At 52.9% G+C, this 19,041-nt stretch overlaps 3 protein-coding genes and 1 long non-coding RNA gene across 5 annotated transcripts in view; 1 reads left to right on the top strand and 3 right to left on the bottom strand.

The window, feature by feature from the left end:
* Positions 1 to 19,041, bottom strand: part of RASIP1 (Ras interacting protein 1) — a 38,811-nt gene that overhangs the window by 18,215 nt on the left and 1,555 nt on the right. The window lies entirely within an intron of this gene.
* Positions 807 to 5,016, bottom strand: LOC131499792 (izumo sperm-egg fusion protein 1-like). Its single transcript, XM_058708147.1, has 9 exons — positions 4,310 to 5,016; positions 3,860 to 3,934; positions 3,438 to 3,521; positions 3,156 to 3,182; positions 2,719 to 2,799; positions 2,444 to 2,544; positions 2,040 to 2,193; positions 1,238 to 1,505; positions 807 to 1,013 (listed from the first exon to the last, which is right to left on the bottom strand). The coding sequence occupies exons 1-9, from the start codon at positions 4,542 to 4,544 to the stop codon at positions 821 to 823; spliced, it is 1,218 nt and encodes a 405-aa protein (XP_058564130.1). The 5' UTR covers positions 4,545 to 5,016; the 3' UTR covers positions 807 to 820.
* LOC131499795 (izumo sperm-egg fusion protein 1-like) lies at positions 5,727 to 9,593 on the bottom strand. Its single transcript, XM_058708160.1, has 9 exons — positions 9,090 to 9,593; positions 8,565 to 8,639; positions 8,105 to 8,191; positions 7,830 to 7,850; positions 7,400 to 7,480; positions 7,124 to 7,224; positions 6,710 to 6,863; positions 6,145 to 6,403; positions 5,727 to 5,915 (listed from the first exon to the last, which is right to left on the bottom strand). The coding sequence occupies exons 1-9, from the start codon at positions 9,322 to 9,324 to the stop codon at positions 5,822 to 5,824; spliced, it is 1,107 nt and encodes a 368-aa protein (XP_058564143.1). The 5' UTR covers positions 9,325 to 9,593; the 3' UTR covers positions 5,727 to 5,821.
* Positions 9,799 to 10,505, top strand: LOC131499799 (uncharacterized). Its single transcript, XR_009256063.1, has 2 exons — positions 9,799 to 10,232; positions 10,393 to 10,505. It is a non-coding gene; the product is annotated as an uncharacterized LOC131499799 (long non-coding RNA).

The raw sequence follows: 19,041 nt of genomic DNA, 5'->3' as shown, positions 1-19,041 counted from the left end.
CCCGATCTACCAGGAATTCCCACACCCTCCCCCTTCTACGTTACTATCTGGCCCGCCCCCCCCCCTCCCCCCAGCCGGACTTCCCTAGAGACGACGCTCCCCGGGAGTTTTCTTGGCCCCGCTCACAAACCCAACTCTGAGTCTGATTGGACGGCAACAAAGGGAGGCTCCGCCTATGGTTCCAGGACAAAGCAGACAGCCCCCTCTCAGACTAGAAAGTTCATCTGGTCCCCCCAGACTAGGCCCTCAGTGGTGGAGTTGCCGTGCTGGGGGCTGGGGTGAACTCGTAAGTCTGGGTGGAGGAGAAGGATGGGAGCCTAGCTCATGGGTGCTGGGATGGAAGATTGCTGGAGATGGGCTCTTGGGTGTGGACCCCCGGATGCCTGGGTCTTCCCCTGCCTCAGGTCCCAACAGCACCCTGGAACCCTGGCTCCCTTGGCCCTGGTGGCTTCCTGGCCCCACTGTTCCTGTCAGGCTTTGCCCCAGCTCCCAGCACTGGCTGCAGGACAGGAAAAGGCAAGAGGAAACCCATGGTAAATGTGGGGACAGGGTTCCTTGGAGAGGACCGGATCTGGGTGGGGGTGGGGAGAATTAGGTAGGACTGGCCCTTCCCCACTTCTTAATTCTGGAACTACCTCTCAGCCAGTGAGGCCCTGCCACGATGAAGGGACACGGTTTCCGGTCTCTCTTTCTAGGACACGAGACCAGCCCAGACCTCTCCTCTGGGGAGGGGAAACCAAAACCGAGGATCAGACCTGAGGAAATGAACCTGATGTAGAGACAACCAGATAAATCTTTATTTGCACCTTGGTACTGTCGCCTATTCCTCTGGAAGTTTCTCAGCTTTCGGAACCTGGGTTTCTGAAAGCGGACTCTGTGACAGCTGGTCATGTGACAGCTGGTTCTGTGACAGCCAACTCTGTGGAAGCTGGTCCTGTGGAGCAGCTGCCTTGTCGGTGTGGAATCTGGACTTTATGGACTCGATCACCATCCCAGACCGAAAGCAAAGTACGCTGGGGGACGGTAGGGTGCAAAATGCGGTAACAGATTAGGTCCTGACTGGGGGACACCCCTCCCACCCTCCCTGTATTTGATCCTTTTCTAGCAATGACCCAAGCTTCGCCCATGTAGGTGAGCCCCTCCCAGTTTTCTAAACCCCACAGGACCCCTCCCACATCAGGAAGGTGGAGACCCCGCCCCTCACGCCAAGCCCTGCCTTCTTCAGTGGTTGGCTCACCCAGTGAAAAATCCTATGATCAGCAGGAAAAAGCACCAGAGAAGCAGCCCTATCAGACGGCCGGTCTGCACATTTTCGGGCTTTGAACACTCTGAGGGCTCGAGGGTTGGGGAAAGGTCATCCCAGATTTCCTCCTCGGCCTCGGTTCTAATGGCTGGTGACTGCGTTCCAATGGTTGGTGACTGGGTTCCAATGGTTGGTGACTGGGTTCCAGTGGTTGCAGACTTGGAAGATGTCACCATCGCCGAGATGATTTTCCGAGGCAACACTGATAGAGAAGAGGAAAAGAACGGACCTGAGAGCGTCCCAAGGGCCCGTCCTGACCCAGGCAAGCTCTCGCCACGTCAACCGTACCCAACACCCAGGCCTCCCAGGAGATACTCCCAACCCTAACTGCAGAAAGCAGGTCAAGGTGGCTGGGGGCCACACCCAGGCCAGGAAGCCACACCCCCGTGGCCTGAAACCACACTCCCACAGGAAGTTTTTTTTTTTTTTTTTTTAATTTTTTTTTTTCAACATTTTAAATTTATTTTTGGGACAGAGAGAGACAGAGCATGAACGGGGGAGGGGCAGAGAGAGAGGGAGACACAGAATCGGAAACAGGCTCCAGGCTCCGAGCCATCAGCTCAGAGCCTGACGCGGGGCTCGAACTCACAGACCGCGAGATCGTGACCTGGCTGAAGTCAGACGCTTAACCGACTGCGCCACCCAGGCGCCCCACCCACAGGAAGTTTGAATCCAACTGAATCCCACAGTTCGTTTTAACGAAACCGAACCCCACACTTCTGTCAACAGCACTGACCTGTGACTTCAAAACGGATGGCCGAGAATAGGCTCACTCCCGCAGTGCCCAACGCGCAGCGGTAGGTACCTGCATCCGCGGGCCTCACCAGTTGCTTGGTCAGAGTGGGCCATTTCCCCACGTACAACAAGCTGTCAGCTTTGCTCCCCCAAACCTAGACCCAAAGCTCAAGGGGTCACAGAGGCCTGGGGAACTCAGGGTTTGGGGAAGTACAGGGGTGAGAGCATCACGAGACCTCAGGGGAGAGATGGGAGTCCAGGGTATACCCGTAAGGGCGTGGGGTCGCCGGGGATCCGTAGAAGGCAAACCTGTAGGTCATGGGTCACAGGGATTGTGGGAACAAGCCTGTGGCTACAGGAGTGGGGGGCTCACAACCCTCATGGACTTGGGGTCGAAGGGCCCACCCTGTAAAAGCTGTAACCGGTCGCGCCTGTAGCAATTCTGTGCCAGTCGAGCTCACAGTCCAGGACCAAGTCTTCCTTTTCATGGACGTTGATTTGGCGCACTGGGGACGAGGGTAATGGTGGGGTGCTTCCAGGCTCTCCATCAACTCCCTCCAACCGGGTCTAAGCCCTTCTTTGCTAACAGGCCAAGTTCAGTCTCCGCCCTGTCAAGACTCCTTCTCTCCTGGCTCCGCCCCTCCTGCGCCAACCCCTCCCGCTGGCGCCAGCCCTCTCACCTCCGCAATCTGTGGACTTTCGACAAGGGTAAGTGTGCAGCAGGCAAGAATCGCACCACCTCAGAAGCCGCAACAATACACCTGAAGGGGCATGAACCAGGCTGTAATTCGGCACCCCGAGAGAAGAGGTTACACGGAGAGGGCAGGGCCAAGGTCTGGGGCAAGGTCAGGTGCCTAATCCCTAGAGGGCAGCCCAAGGGGCGGGGCTAGAAGGCAGTCCTCCCTGAAGAGGGGTGTAACCAGTCTCAGGAAAGAGCGCCCAGAGAAGGGGACCCGCGGGCCAGGAAGTCCGCTGTGCAGAAGGACTACTGGGGACCAGGAACCTCTCAGACGGGGGGAAGGAAGAACCACGGAGACCCAAAGCCGGAGGAAAAAGGCTGAGTATTCACCGGGCAAGGATGAAGGATTGAAAACCAGTTCCCATAATCCGGACTCACCACATTTGTTGGGACAAGAATCCTCACCTGGAGAAAACGATGAAATGATAATCAGTTTTCAAAGGTAAAGGACACCAGAGAGGGGGGCCAAGGAATAGGTGGGGCTTGGGCTCTTGGGTTGGAGGCAGGAAGGACCCGGGTGCCTGGAGCTCTGGGTCCAAGGGAGGGCGCGGTCGGGAGAGGTGAGGGGCTGGACGTAGAGAAGAAGGGGGCTGGGGACAGAGACCCTGGGACTGGTGGAGGAAGGGGCTGTGGTCCCTGACGGAGCCCATCTTCCCTCACCTCCGTGAAACCCAGCGACATTGCGCCGAAACGTTTCCTTTTCCCGAGTCAACATCGCGGAGAACTCCTTCACGAAAGTGTCATCTGGGAAGAAGCAGGGTGACAGGGAGTGCGACCCCTCCGCTCCCCACCCCAGGAGTCAGGTGCAGAAAGTTTGCCTCTGTCTGAAGGGCATGCCAATTCCCGTTGGGGACTTCTCAGGGAGCGACAATGAAATTGAATGACCACTTAACCATGCCGGCCACTGAGCTAAGCGAGGGCTGGTGTCCAGGCACCGTCATGATCCATTTTAGAGGCGGAAAACCTCCTCCAAGGCCACGCAGCTAGGGGATGACCGGGGGTGGGGGGATTTGAACCTAGGCAGGTTGACTCCAGAGCCAAAAGATTCTGGAGATTCTCCCCTGGCCCGTGTGTGCATTTACCTCTTAAACCACGGTTTGTGATAAGTTTCACACTCCTCAGAAAACTCGACGCTGCCATTTTCATTGTGGCCTCATCTGGAGGGGAACAGGGGATGCGGGGAGGGGAGCTCTAACCTCAGATTCCAAGCCTTAAGCTCTCTTGGCTCAGCTAGTGTTACAAACTACAATACCCATGTGGCTCCTGGGCAAGGATGGGGCTGTAAAGCGATTGCCCGCCCGTTGCCTGCTGGGAGTTGTAGTTTTTATCCAAGATGGCAAGGTAAGGCCTATAGGGGAAGTGTATTCCTAGCCCTGGCAAGGCCTGGATTCTGCATCCCAGCCTTCTCCACGCCCGAACCCAGTAGACTGCCTTCAGCATTTCCCTCCCGTCGCCCCCTGCCCCTAGCAATTCTAACACTAGACCCCTCTTTTCCCAGGACCCAGGGTTCCCACGCTCCTCCGTGCCCTCACCGACAGCCCCATTGAAGGTAGACTGTATATCTGGCAGGTCCTTGAAACTGTCGACGGTATCTCTTATCTTTTCCATCACTTCTCTGTGCCGCCCGGGGGCAAGGTGGGTTCGCAGGTATTCTTTTTCCAAGGCGTCCAACTGCTTCACAACCCTCTCATCACACGTGATACAGCTCCGGGCAAGAAGCAGGCAGCCTGCTAGCGCCGCCACCAGGAGGGCAACTTGGGGACCCATTTCCCCAGAGCGCTCAGCCCCAGCAGAACCCACCAGGACTATCTGGACTTTATGGGGAGGGTCCGCCCACCCCACACGGAGGAGGAAGTGATCGCTAAGGGGAAAGAACCCTTTCCCCGAGACAAGACCCCCAATTTGTTGGGCTCCCACTTCTCGGTTAGGAAACCGAGGAGTCCGGAGTCCCGATGCACCCTAAACAGCCGCTCTCCGACCTTGAGCTTGAAGGTTGTACCCTCGAATACACGTAGGGTTCACTGAATAGCGGAATCCAGGCTGAGGGCATTTAGAGGGACGAGCCGGCCACCTCCCTCCAGTCTATTTTGCCATGAATAATATTTAGGATGTTGTTGGAGCGAGGGTGAGGTTGGTCACGTGATGTGGAGAACTTTATGACTGGAGTCAAGCTCGAGGAACGCCTCAATGTACAATGGAATCCCACAGCCGCCGCCTTCTACCTGCCTACACTGGGCCCCTGACTTCCCTAGAGACACTCCCAGGAAGCTTCATTGGCCCCGCCCAGAAATCCAACTCTGAGTCTGATTGGACGGCAACAAAGGGAGGCTCCGCCTATGGTTCCAGGATGATGCAGACCGCCCCCTCTCACGCTAGAACTTTCCATCTATCCATTCCTTCCAGATGAGGCCCTTGAGCGGTCGGGTTGGGGTAGAGGGGTGGCTCAGACAAATGAGTGTGGGTGGAGGAGAAGGATGGGAGCCTAACTCCTGGGTGCTCTTATGGGAGATGCCTGGGGACTGGCTCTTGGGTCTGAAGTAGGAGGCGTGAGGATCCCCGGGTCCCCGATTCTTACCCTGCTTCAAGTCCCAACAGCACCCCGGCGTCCTGTTTCCGTTCTCCCTGGTTGGTTCCTAAACCCGCTGTTCATGTTCAGCCTTTGCCTCCGCCCCGGCTCGCAGCAGTGGCTGGGGGACAGGAAAACGCCAGAGGAAAGCCGGCTGGAAGAGTGAGGAGGGGGCGTCCTGTCAAGAGATGGGCCTGGGGGAGGAGGTCTGGGTAGGCCTGGCTCTGCCCCACTCCTCGATGCTGGAATTATATCTCAGCCAGGTGGCCCTGCCACGACGAAGGGACCCCGCTTCCGGGTCTCTCCTTCTAGGACAGGAGACCAGCCCCAGAGCTCTCCTCTCAGGAAACCAAAACTGAGGATCAGACCCGAGGAAATGAATCTGATATTTCAGCAACCAGATAAATCTTTATTTGTGACTTGGTCCTGTGTCCTCGTCCTTCGGTACTTTGAGAACGCGGCTCTGTGACAGCTGACTCTATGGAGCCTGGTCCCGCGGAGCAGCTGCCATTTCGGTGTGGTATCTGGACTTTATGGAATCGACCACCATCCCAGACCGAAAGCAGAGTATGCTGGGGGAGGGTGGGGCACAAAAAGTGGTAAAGGATCAGGTCCCCAGGGAGGGACACCTTCCCCAGCCTCCTAATATCTGATCATTTTCTAGCATGGCCTAAGCTTTGCCCACCTGGGTAAGCCCCACCCAGTTTTCTAAGCCCCATCCCCCGCAGGACCTCTCCTGCAGTAGGAGGGTGGAGACCCCGCCCCTCTCTCCGCGTCCTGCCTCTTCAGTGGTTGGCTCACCCGGTGACAAAGCCCAGGATCAGCAGCAAAAAGGACCAGAGCAGCAGCCCTATCAGAAGGCCTGTCTGCACGTTCTTCGGGTTTGAACACTCGGAGGGCCGGAGGGTTGGGGAAAGGTCACCCCAGATTTCCTCAGCCTCGGTTCCAATGGCTGGGGACTGTGTTCTAATGGTTGGTGACTGGGTTTCAGTGGTTGATGGCTGGGTTACAAAGGTTGAAGACTTGGACGTTATCTCCCCAAAGATTCTTTGAGGCAACACTGACAGAGGAGAGGGAAAGAGCCGACCTGAGCAGGCCCCAAGGGTCCCCCCTGGCCCAGACATGCTCTCTCCACACCAACCTCCCCCAAGACCCAGGGCTTCAAGGAGATAACTATGACCTTCACTGCTGGAAGGCCGGTCAATGAGAGCGGTGGCCACACCCAGGACAGGGAGCCCCACCCCCGTGGCCTGAATCCACACCCCGAAGGGAAGTTTTAACCTGAAGACCACGCGCCCACGCTCCCTGCCATCCCCCAAACCCAGGACCCTGATTCCCACACCTCCGTGGACTCCCCAGCTCTGACCTGTGACTTGAAAATGGATGACCGTGGCTGGGCCGGATCGCTCAATGCCCAACTCGCAGCGGTAGTTACCTGCATCCTCTGGCCTCACGAGGGGCTTGGTCAGGGTGGGCCATTTCCCCTTGTACAACAAGGTCTCAGAATTGCTCCCCCAAACCTAGACCCAAAGCTCAAGGGGTCACAGAGGCCTGGGGGAATTCAGGGGTTGGGGAATTACAGGGGTGAGTGCCTCACGGGATCTCAATGGGGGAGATGGGAGTCCAGGGTATACTGCTAAGGGTATGGGGTCCCCGGGGATCAGAAGTCAAACTTGGTAGGTCATGGGTCATAGGGATTGTGAGACCAAGGCTGTGGATATAGAGGTGGGGGCTCACAGAAGTCTAATGGACTTGGGGTTGGTGGGGTTGAAGGGCCCACCCTGTAAAAGCTGTAATAGGTCAGGCCTTGAGATAACTTATGCCAGTCGAGCTCACAGTCCAGGATCAGGTCTTCCTTTTCGTGGACGTTGATGTGGCGAACTGGGGACGGGGGATTAAGGTCGGGTGTTTCTTCAAGGTTGCTGGCCCTCTCTCAACTCCCTCCACTTGGGCTCCGCCCTGCCTTTTCTCCAGTCTCCGCCCTCTCTAGACTCATGCTGTCCTCTGGCTCCGCCCCTCTCTTGCCAACCCCCGCAGCTGGCCCCAGCTCTCTCACCCCCGCAATCTCTGGACTTTCGACAAATGTAATCGTCCTGGACGCAATTACTGCACCACATCAGACGCTGCAACATCGTACCTGAAGGGGCATGAACGAAGCGGTATCGGCCCCCAGAGGCCAGGCTACACGGAGAGGGCGGGGCCAAGGTCTGGGGAGGACTCAGGCGCCTAATCCCTGGAGGTCAGCCCGGGGGGCGGGGCTAGAAGGCAGTACTTGGGAAGACTGATGGAACCAGGCTCAGTAAAGAGCACACGTAGAACATGACCCGCTGCCCAGTAAGACCGCTGTGCAGAAGGACTTGGAGAACAGGAACTTCTCTGACGTGGAGAATGAAGAACCATCGAGACCCAACGCGGGAGGAGACAGTCTGGGTATTAACCCAGCGAGGATAAGGAATAGAGGACCAGCTCCCATAATCCGGACTCACCACATTTGTTGGGACATAAATCTGCCTCGATAGAAAAAAAAAAAAATCAGATCAAAGATGAAGTACTTGAGAGAAAGGACGAAGAACTACGTTTTGGGTTGGGCTCTTGGGTTTGAGGGCAGAAAGACCCGGATGTCTGGATCTCTGGGTCCCAGGGAGGACCGGATCGGCAGACGTGAGGAAGTGAACATAGAGAAGCAGGGGGCTGGGGGCAGAGACCCTGGGATTGTTGGAGGAAGGGGCTGTGGTCGCGTACAGAACCCATCATCCCTCACCCTCTCGTTGGAAGCGAAGGATGTAGCTCTGAAAGGTTGCCTTTTCCCGAGTCAATATCTTGGAGACCTCCTTCTCGAAAGAGTCATCTGGGAAGGAGCACGGTGACAGAGAGTGCTTTCCCCTCCCCACCCACCCCAGGAGGAAGTTCCTTCTGTGTGAAGAGATTGGCATTCCACATTGGGATGGGACGGTGAGGGGAGGGACAGTGAAAATTGAATGACCACTTAACAATGCCGCCGCTGAGCAAAGTGACGCCTGCATGCAGACACTGTTAGGACCCATTTTGGAGGGGACAGACCTGGGAAATTCCTCCCTCAAGGCCACACAGCAAGGGGTGACTGGGCGGGAAGCTGAACCCAGGCAGGTGGGCTCCAGAGCCACTACCAGACCCGTCCTCACCAAAAAACATTTCTCTAAAACTTTCTGGAGCCCCATCCCCTGGCCCCCGTGTGGATTTACCTGCTGCACCACTGTTTCTGATAAGCCTCACACTCCTCAGAAAACTTAAGACTGACGTTTCCATTGTGGCCTCATCTGGAGGGACACAGAGCATGCGGGGAGAGGAGCTAGACCTCAGATTCCAAGCCTTAAGGTCTCATTGGCTCAGCTAGTGTCAAAAACTACAATACCCATGAGGCTACTGGGCAAGGCCAGGGCTGTAAAAGGATTGCACGCCCGTTGACTTCTGGGAGATGTAGTTTTTTTTTTGTTTTGTGGGTTTGTTGTTTTTTGGTTTTTTTGTTTTTTATTTGTTTGTTTGTTTGTTGTTTTTTTTACAAAATTGCAGGGTAAGGACTAGGGAAACAGCGTATTCCTTTGCCCAGGGGAAGGCCTGGAATCGGCATCTCAGTCTTCTCCATTCAAGAACCCAGCAGACTCTGCCTCCAGCCCTTGCGTCCCGTCCCTCCCCCGCCCCCAGCAATCCGAGCACCAGACCCCTGCTTTCCCTCCACCCTGGATTCGCACTCTCTACCCTGCCCTCACCGATAACCCCCATAAAGGTATCCTCTAAATATGGCAGGTCCCGGAAATCTCTCACGGTTTCTCTTATCCTTTCCATCACTTGTCTGTGACGCCCGGGGCCGAGGTGGGTAGGCAGGTATTCCTTTTCCAAGGCGTCCAGCGCGGCCACGACCCTTGGATCACAAATGACACAGCTCCGGGCCCGAAGCAGGCAGCCGGCTAGCGCCGCCACCAGGAGGGCTACTTGGGGACCCATTGAGGCCAGAGGGCTCAGCCCGCACAGAACCCCGGGGAGGGTCCTCCCACCCCACTCGGAGGAGGTGATCGCTAAGGGGAAAGAAGCCTATCCCTGAGACGAAGAGCCCCAATTTGCAGGGCTCCCACTTCTCCGTTAGGAAACCGAGGTGTCCGGAGTCCCGAGGCACCCTAGACAGCCGCTGCCCGACCTTGACCTTGAATGTTGTAGCGGAACAGCCGAAACCAGGCTGAGGGCTTTTGGAAGGGACGAGCAGGCCACCGTCTTCCACTCGATTTCCCAAGACTGAAAATAAGAATGTTGTTGGGGAGAGGGTGACGTTGGTCACGTGATGTGGAGGCCTTTATGACTGGAGCCAGAGTCACCTTTCACCCCGATCTACCAGGAATTCCCACACCCTCCCCCTTCTACGTTACTATCTGGCCCGCCCCCCCCCCCCCCCCCCCCCAGCCGGACTTCCCTAGAGAAGACGCTCCCCGGGAGTTTTCTTGGCCCCGCTCACAAACCCAACTCTGAGTCTGATTGGACGGCAACAAAGGGAGGCTCCGCCTATGGTTCCAGGACAAAGCAGACAGCCCCCTCTCAGACTAGAAAGTTCATCTGGTCCCCCCAGACTAGGCCCTCAGTGGTGGAGTTGCCGTGCTGGGGGCTGGGGTGAACTCGTAAGTCTGGGTGGAGGAGAAGGATGGGAGCCTAGCTCATGGGTGCTGGGATGAAGATTGCTGGAGACGGGCTCTTGGGTGTGGACCCCCGGATGCCTGGGTCTTCCCCTGCCTCAGGTCCCAACAGCACCCCGGAACCCTGGCTCCCTTGGCCCTGGTGGCTTCCTGGCCCCACTGTTCCTGTCAGGCTTTGCCCCAGCTCCCAGCACTGGCTGCAGGACAGGAAAAGGCAAGAGGAAACCCATGGTAAATGTGGGGACAGGGTTCCTTGGAGAGGACCGGACCTGGGTGGGGGTGGGGAGAATTAGGTAGGACTGGTCCTTCCCACTTCTAATTCTGGAACTACATCTCAGCCAGTGAGGCCCTGCCACGATGAAGGAACACGGTTCCTGGTCTCTCTTTCTAGGACGGGAGACCAGCCCAGACCTCTCCTCTGGGGAAACCAAAACCGAGGGTCAGACCTGAGGAAATGAACCTGATGTAGAGACAACCAGATAAATCTTTATTTGCACCTTGGCACTGTGGCCTTTTCCTTTGGAACTTTCCAAACCTTCGGAACCTGGGTTTCTCAAAGCCAACTGTGTGAGCGCTGGTCATGTGACAGCTGGCTCTGTGACAGCCAACTCTGTGGAAGCTGGTTCTGTGGAGCAGCTGCCTTGTCGGTGTGGAATCTGGACTTTATGGAATCGATCACCATCCCAGACCGAAAGCAAAGTATGCTGGGGGACGGTAGGGTGCAAAATGCGGTAACAGATTAGGTCCTGACTGGGGGACACCCCTCCCACCCTCCCTATATTTGATCCTTTTCTAGCAATGACCCAAGCTTCGCTCATGTAGGTGAGCCCCTCCCAGTTTTCAAACCCCACAAGACCCCTCCCACATTAAGAAGGTGGGGACCCCACCCCTCACGCCAAGCCCTGCCTTCTTCAGTGGTTGGCTCACCCAGTGAAAAATCCTATGATCAGCAGGAAAAAGCACCAGAGAAGCAGCCCCTATCAGAAGGCATGTCTGCACATCCTCTGGGTTTGAACGCTCTGAGGGCACGAGGGTTGGGGAAAGGTCATCCCAGATTTCCTCCTCGGCCTCGGTTCTAATGGCTGGTGACTGCGTTCCAATGGTTGGTGACTGGGTTCCAATGGTTGGTGACTGGGTTCCAATGGTTGATGGCTGGGTTACAAAGGTTGATGACTTGGAAGTTGTCTCTGCAATGATTCTTTGAGTCAACACTGGTAGAGGAGAGGGAAAGAGCATACCTGGTTGGTTCCCAAAGGCCAGTCATGGCCCAGGCAAGCTATCTCCGCGCCAACCTTCCCCAGCACCCAGGACTTCCAGGGGATAATCAAGACCCTAACTGCAGAAAGCCTGGTCAAGGTGGCTGGGGGCCACACCCAGGGCAGGAAGCCACATCCCAGTGGCTTGAAGCCATGCCCTGAAGCTGACTGTCCCCCCAACACACAACCCTGAATCCCACACTTCAGTCAACTCCCCAGCACTGACCTGTGACTTGAAAACGGATGACCTAGAGTGTGCTCACTCCCGTGGTGCCCAACTCACAGCGGTAGTTACCTTCGTCCTCTGGCCTCACGAGGGGCTTGGTCAGGGTGAGCCAGTTCCCCTTGTACACCAAGGTCTCAGAATTTCTCCCCGAAATCTAGACCCAAGATCAAGGGGTCACAGAGGTGTGGGGAATTCAGGCCTGGCGTAGTACAGGGGAGAGATCCTCAGGAGACTTCAGTTGGGGGGTGATGGGAATTCAGGTATACTGCTAAAGGCATGGGGTCCCCCGGGGACCAATAGAAGTCAAACTTGGTAGGTCATGGGTCACAGGGATTGTGGGAACAAGCCTGTGGACACAGGGGTCGGGGGCTCAGACAAACCTAATGGACTTGGGGTCGAAGGGCCCACCCTGTAAAAGCTGTAACCGGTCGCGCCTGTAGCAATTCTGTGCCAGTCGAGCTCACAGTCCAGGACCAAGTCTTCCTTTTCATGGACGTTGATTTGGCGCACTGGGAACAGGGGGTGACGGTGGGGTGCTTCCTCATGGTTTCCGGTCCTACCTCAACTCCCTCCCACTGGGTCTGGGGCCCCCTATGTTTGCTAGGGTGCCAGCTTGAGTCTCCGCCCTGTCAGGACTCCCTCTCTCCTCTGGCTCCACCCCTCCCGCTGGCCCCAGCTCTCTCACCTCCGCAATCTGTGGACTTTCGACAAGGGTAAGTGTGCAGCAGGCAAGAATCGCACCACCTCAGAAGCCGCAACAATACACCTGAAGGGGCATGAACCAGGCTGTAATTCGGCACCCCGAGAGAAGGGGTTACACGGAGAGGGCAGGGCCAAGGTCTGGGGCAAGGTCAGGTGCCTAATCCCTAGAGGGCAGCCCAAGGGGCGGGGCTAGAAGGCAGACCTCCCTGAAGAGGGGTGTAACCAGTCTCAGGAAAGAGCGCCCAGAGAAGGGGACCCGCGGGCCAGGAAGTCCGCTGTGCAGAAGGACTACTGGGGACCAGGAACCTCTCAGACGGGGGGAAGGAAGAACCAAGGAGACCCAAAGCCGGAGGAAAAAGGCTGGGTATTCACCGGGCAAGGATGAAGGATTGAAAACCAGTTCCCATAATCCGGAGTCACCACATTTGTTGGGACAAGAATCTTCATCTGAAGAAAGGGAAGAAATTATTATCAGGTTTCAAAGGTAAAGGACACCAGAGAGGGGGGCCAAGGAATAGGTGGGGCTTGGGCTCTTGGGTTGGAGGGAGGAAGGACCCGGGTGCCTGGAGCTCTGGGTCCAAGGGAGGGCGCGGTCGGGAGAGGTGAGGGGCTGGACGTAGAGAAGCAGGGGGCTGGGGACAGAGACCCTGGGACTGGTGGAGGAAGGGGCTGTGGTCCCTGACGGAGCCCATCTTCCCTCACCTCCGTGAAACCGAGCGACATTGCGCCGAAACGTTTCCTTTTCCCGAGTCAACATCGCGGAGAACTCCTTCACGAAAGTGTCATCTGGAAAAGAGCAGCGTGACAAGGAGAGCGTCCCTTCCTCTCCCCACCCCAGGAGTGAGATACAGGAAGTTTGCCTCTGTCTGAAGGGCATGCCAATTCCCGTTGGGGACTTCTCAGGGAGCGACAATGAAATTGAATGACCACTTAACCATGCCGGCCACTGAGCTAAGCGAGGGCTGATGTCCAGGCACCGTTATGATCCATTTTAGAGGCAGAGAACCTCCTCCAAGGCCACACAGCTAGGGGATGACTGGGCAGGTATTTGAAGCTAGGCAGTTTGACTCCAGAGCCAAAGATTCTGGAGCTTCTCCCCCCCCCCCTCCCCCATCTGTGTGCATTTACCTCTTAAACCACGGTTTGTGATAAGTTTCACACTCCTCAGAAAACTCGACGCTGCCATTTTCATTGTGGCCTCATCTGGAGGGGAACAAGGGATGCGGGGAGAGGAGCTCTAACCTCAGATTTCAAGCCTTAAGCTCTCTTGGCTCAGCTAGTGTTACAAACTACAATACCCATGTGGCTGCTGGGCAAGGATGGGGCTGTAAAGCGATTGCCCGCCCGTTACCTGCTGGGAGTTGTAGTTTTTATCCAAAATGGCAAGGTAAGGCCTATAGGGGAAGTGTATTCCTAGCCTTGGCAAGGCCTGGATTCTGCATCCCAGCCTTCTCCATTTCTGAACCCGGTAGACTTTGCCCTCAGCCCTTCCCGTTTCTCCACGCCTGCCTCCTCCTGCAGCAATCCTAGCCCCAGACCCTTCCTTTTGCAGGACCCAGGGTTCCCAGGCTCTAAGCTCCCCTCACCGACAGCCCCATATAATGGAGGCTTTAAATGTGGCAGGTCCTTGAAATTCCTCACGGTTTCTCTTATTGTTTTCATCACTTGTCTGTGACGTTTGGGTGCCATGTGGGTAAGGAGGTATTCTTTATCCAAGGAGTCCGGTGCCGACACGTCCCTCTCATCACACATGATATAGCTTCGGGCAGGAAGCAGGCAGTAGGAGGGTAGAGCCTGAAGGAGGAGACAAGGAAGGGCAACCGGCTATGGGCACATAGTCCTGACTTTCCTCAGGACTCCGTAACATAGACCGCCCAATCAGACTGTACGTCCGTATGTTACCATGTATGGAAAGCAAAGAATTAGAAATTGTATAAAAGGCCATACCCCGCCGCACTCACGGGTCAGTTTGTTGGGGTACCAACGCATTGAGGCCGTGCTGGCACGATGAATCCGGTTGCTTCCTGGAAAGAAACGCCTAGGTGTCACGACTCTCTGTGCGGACCTTGGTGCCATTACACTATGGGTCAATATGGATCAGTTGAGGGCCTGTTAGCGTAGTTACCAACATGGAGGCAGCTGAATCCAACGTGGACAACATACAGGAACCTCCTTGTGTAGAAAGGATTGTCTGTTGGCTTGAAGTCAGTGCAGTGATGGAGTCTTGGGACCAGGATGAGATACAGCAAGACAATTTGAATAACAAGAAAGAAACTCCAATAAAAGTCCTTGGGTAGTTGCCAAACATGGCCTAGTGCAAGAATTTAACCAATCGCTAAAGGAAAGGGAGTCATTGGGTTTTGTTTGTTTGTTTTAATTATTTTTTAGAGCAAGAGAGAGAGAGGGAAAGAGCGTGTGAGTGGGGGAGGGGCAGCGAGAGAGGGAGACACAGAATCCGAAGCGGGCTCCAGGCTCTGAGCTGTCAGCACAGAGCCCGAGGTGGGGCTCGAACCCACAAGCCGTGAGATCATGACCCGAGCCGGGGTCGAATGCTCAGTCGACTGGGGCACCCAGGTGCCCCAAGAAAGGGATTGTTTAAAGCGCCCATTTGAGCACTCATGTTAGGTAGAAACCCAGAAATACATTGGTGGTCATCTGGAATAATACACAGCATTGTCTTTATGAGAGCACAACTTCCGCCGTGTGCAGCAGCTAAAACATCTAACGCCATTCTATTTCACAGAGCTGTGTTGCGCGTCTGCGCGACTTCAGTGTTGAGTAAGCAGATGCTGTTTGGTGAGTTATTGAATGCCCCTACGGTCTAGTTATCGAGGGCTTTCACATGCCAAATGACACTTTTTAACCCTACGCATGGAACAAAAATGGATGCCAAGTGCTCGTGACAGCGGAAACAGGTCCTGCCCACTTTCGTTTGAAATCTGGAAGGTCAGCTGGGGCAGCGATGGTTTTAGTAATGCGCCCATGAATCCAGGCAAATTCTAAGGTGCAGTGATCTATCTATCCATCTTGGGGAAAGCCAGGGCCATAGGTAAGCACTACATATCATATGTATCATTTCTTTGTTCCCTGCTTAAAATTGCCCTTTGTGACTGAGCGATCCAATGGTGAGCGTGAGCCATAAATAGGCATCCCAAATTTGATATATGCCATCCACAGTATGCTGATAAGTGGGGATTTGTATCTTAAGCCCTCGTTGGTGGGTATTACCTTGTGGGTTTGTAAAATCAGCTACTACCTTCACAGGTTGAGGATATGAAAAAGTCCAGTTATGTCCTGGTAAATTCCAAGACATCGCTCCTGGACCAGAAAGGAACATTTTGATTAGTGATAGACTTCTTTTGAAACATCGTATCTTTCTATGCTATTCTTGAAATCCAAGTACCTACAGAGTGCCAACCAATACCTTGTAAAGGGGAGACCCACCATGGTAACCCAGATGTGCTTGACATGGGCAAAACTCTATGTATCCAGCAAGCTGTCTGACTTTGGAGTTCAGCACTAATGCTGTGCCCACGGTGCAAAGGAATCGTTAGTATAAATTGGGGAAAGGAGAATGAGAAAGGAAAGGCTCAACCATCATAAGACAGGTTTGAGGTCTTGCACAGGTTCACAGGAAGACGAAGGCACATTAGTTTGTTCATTGACTTCCTGTAAAGGGGGTACGGGTTTTATTTAGATACAGGGGCTCATGAAGAGTTCCCCTCTAACTGTACTGCAGTGGGAGTATATAATATGACTCGTTGGGGGCACTTTTATTTTGGAGTTAAATCCCCTGCTGTATTAGACTTTTAATCCTCTAAATAAACAAGGCCTCCTGGGTTTATATGGTGTGAGTTTCTAGTAATCACCGGGTCAGGTTTAGGAAGGATACGTTAGATTCAGGTGAATAATTTCATAAAGCTCTATAGTCTTTATCTACTGATAGGTTTACAGCGAGAAAAGTCTTTTTTTATGTATGATTGTTAGGGGAGTCCATCCCATTTTCCCGTTGTTCAAATAATCCTATGCCCATTGAGTCCTATTATTATCCCCACAGAATAAGAAGCAAAAAGATTGTCCATACCTGTGCTATTGTGACAATATCTCTGAAGTGCCTCAAGTTGTCCAGCTTAGGCAAACATTTAAAGAAAATCAGAGCTAGAATTTAGTATCCATTAAGGTCTATTATTGAAACCTAATTTTTCTCCCTAGTAACCCTCATTTCCAGAGATAGCCAAATCCAGCCTAATTCACTTGTAAAACACATCTAGTTTGATAAACTTGGCCTAATTATTCAGATAAGCTCAGCAAGAATAGCGATCGAGTATAAGGATCTTTTAAAGTTTGCTTTGCTGGAACCTTTTATAGGGAATCTCTAGATTGAACTTTTACTAGCCTCTACAGGCCAGAAGCCAAGCCAAGCAGTTGCCATCAGACACGGCTGCAATACCTGTGGAATTGGGTGAATTCCTCTTCACGAGGTCCCCAAGATATCCTGAGGTTCCTACACCTGCCAGGAAGTGACATGTTTTACGCAACTGGTAAGGCTGCTGGGAACTCTGTAAGCAAGGTTTCAGGCCAACATTTCCAAAGGGCTTTGTGGCTCCCTGTTTCATAAAGCCAACCTTAGTTTCTTAGAGCTGTGTGGTCATGTCTGAGTCTACTCATGTCTCTCAAACAGGACATCCCGGTCAAAGCCTTGGTAAAATCACCGTATTTCCAATGGCATCCTGTTGCAAGCAGAACAGACTCTTATTGAACTTATGCAAATGATTCTAATTGTTGTGAACAGATACTCACTGAGAGTCTTTGAATTGTAGAGGGTTTAGGTAGAAAAGTTAAATGCTTCAGTGTGTACACAAATGAATACTCTATCACATTTCCCTTTGTCATAGGTACCTTAAGAGAAAGTTCTCTTCATCTGGAAGAGCAAACATTAAAGGACCGGCAATATGTCCAACAAGAGTCACAAAACTCGAACCTCTTCCTCACTTCATTTAGTCCATTGTTCCTAATTCTTGTCCAGTTTGAAGGCAGCTTCTCACCCATTTAAGTATTCATCTTGGAGATGTCAAATATCTCTCTTTGTCCTAAAAATCCTTTTTATTAATCTCCTTGAAGATGAGTATCAGAACCACAACTATAAATGATAAAATGTCAGAAATGAACATGTTCAGCATATGATATGAGAGTTCATTATGATGCAGTTAGCAAGGTCATCCAGTGTTCAAAGACACATAATACTTTGATAGAGTACCAAAGGAAAACCCTATACCAGAACATTAAAAGTTTAGGAATCACATATATATTTGAACGGTTCTAGCATTTACCCATGCAATACCATTATTTGTTGGAAAGTGGTTCCAGAGTAACTTAATATGCCAGAAAATGCCTAATTGGTAAAAAAAAAAAAAAAAAAAAAAAAGACTTCATTTATGATTTAAATGCGGGAAAGTTTGCTAAAACCTCAGTAAGCTACAAAGCACATCCTAAATAGGATTACAGATCATTACAAATCGTCAAACTTTACATTATTTATTTAACCAGGATGGCAACAAGAGATCCCAAAGGCAAACATGTAAGGTTATACATTGTTAGCAAAACTTAGCTCCTTTAACACTGAGAAGTTTTGTTTTTTTTTTTTTTTTAATTTTTTTTTTCAACGTTTTTTATTTTATTTTTGGGACAGAGAGAGACAGAGCATGAACGGGGGAGGGGCAGAGAGAGAGGGAGACACAGAATCGGAAACAGCCTCCAGGCTCCGAGCCATCAGCCCAGAGCCTGACGCGGGGCTCGAACTCACGGACCGCGAGATCGTGACCTGGCTGAAGTCGGACGCTTAACCGACTGCGCCATCCAGGTGCCCCTACACTGAGAAGTTTTAACTAAGTAATTAAAGACTTGATGAAAGAGGAACCCTAAAGCTTTGGTTTTTTCCCAAAGAGAAAAAACTCTTTGCATTTTCTTATCAAGGGCAGACCAACAATCCAAGAAAACTTTGACTTTGAACAGAGAGAAAAGCAGAATTTCAACCTTATACCAGTGTACTTTTTTTATAATGTTCATTTATTTTGAGAGAGAGAAAGAGAGAGCATGAACAGGGGAGGGGCAGAGAGAGAGGGACACACAGGCTCCAGGCTCCAAGCTGTCAACACAGAGCCCCACATGGGGCTCGAACCCACGAACCGTGAGATCATGACGTGAGCCAAAGTCGGACACTCAACTGAGTGAAGCATTCAGACGCCCCCAACATGAGCTTACTTGACCTTTAATAAACCTAGACAGAATAAGTTTCATATTTAATGCTGATAACCCTAAAGACATGTATATCTTAATTAAATTAAATCAACAAACTTAAATTAGTTTAAAATAAGTTCCACCTGTATCCACTTACAGGATAATATGTTCCCCATTGTCAATTTTTTAAACTTGGGACACTGGTGGGGAAACCTGAAGTGGGCGGTCCAAGGGGGTGCTCTTTGCACCTGAAGTGGGCGGTCCAAGGGGGTGCTCTTTGCTCCTTGACCTTGAGGGAGGAGCCGATGGTGCCTGAGGCACTGAGGATGATATAGAAGACAGTTGTGTAGGTCTCACCCAAGGTGGTGCAGAAACAGGAGGAGGGGGATAAGACTGAAGGGGTGAGGTTTGGCCAAGAAGCCTAAAGGTAGATAAAAGCCCAGAGAGCAGAGAGAGAGGGGTCTCCTGGTACTAAAGCCTGTCAACTTGAACAGATGGGCAGATGGCATGTTTTTTCCATCAAAGAAGAATTAGGCGGTCCGTGTCAGGCTGGAGAAGATAGGGAATTTCCCTAAAATGAATGGAGTTTCGGCAGCTGCTGGGGAATATTCTGTAAAGT

This window comes from Neofelis nebulosa, chromosome 17, assembly GCF_028018385.1.
Source record: "Neofelis nebulosa isolate mNeoNeb1 chromosome 17, mNeoNeb1.pri, whole genome shotgun sequence".
Lineage (NCBI taxonomy): Eukaryota > Metazoa > Chordata > Mammalia > Carnivora > Felidae > Neofelis > Neofelis nebulosa.
The sequence above is the reverse complement of the archived record's forward strand: the minus strand, read 5'-3'. Positions and strand labels throughout refer to the sequence as shown.

Coding starts and splice junctions, on each gene's coding strand:
- LOC131499792 (XM_058708147.1), bottom strand. CDS start 4,544: ATGGGTCCCCAAGTTGCCCTCCTGGTGGCGGCGCTAGCAGGCTGCCTG. Junction 3,183..3,437: donor TGTCGCTGGGTTTCACGGAG/GTGAGGGAAGAT, acceptor CGTTTTCTCCAG/GTGAGGATTCTTGTCCCAAC. Junction 2,800..3,155: donor TTCTTGTCCCAACAAATGTG/GTGAGTCCGGAT, acceptor ATGCCCCTTCAG/GTGTATTGTTGCGGCTTCTG.
- LOC131499795 (XM_058708160.1), bottom strand. CDS start 9,324: ATGGGTCCCCAAGTAGCCCTCCTGGTGGCGGCGCTAGCCGGCTGCCTG. Junction 7,851..8,104: donor CCTTCGCTTCCAACGAGAGG/GTGAGGGATGAT, acceptor CTATCGAGGCAG/ATTTATGTCCCAACAAATGT. Junction 6,864..7,123: donor CCTATTACAGCTTTTACAGG/GTGGGCCCTTCA, acceptor CTTTGGGTCTAG/GTTTGGGGGAGCAATTCTGA.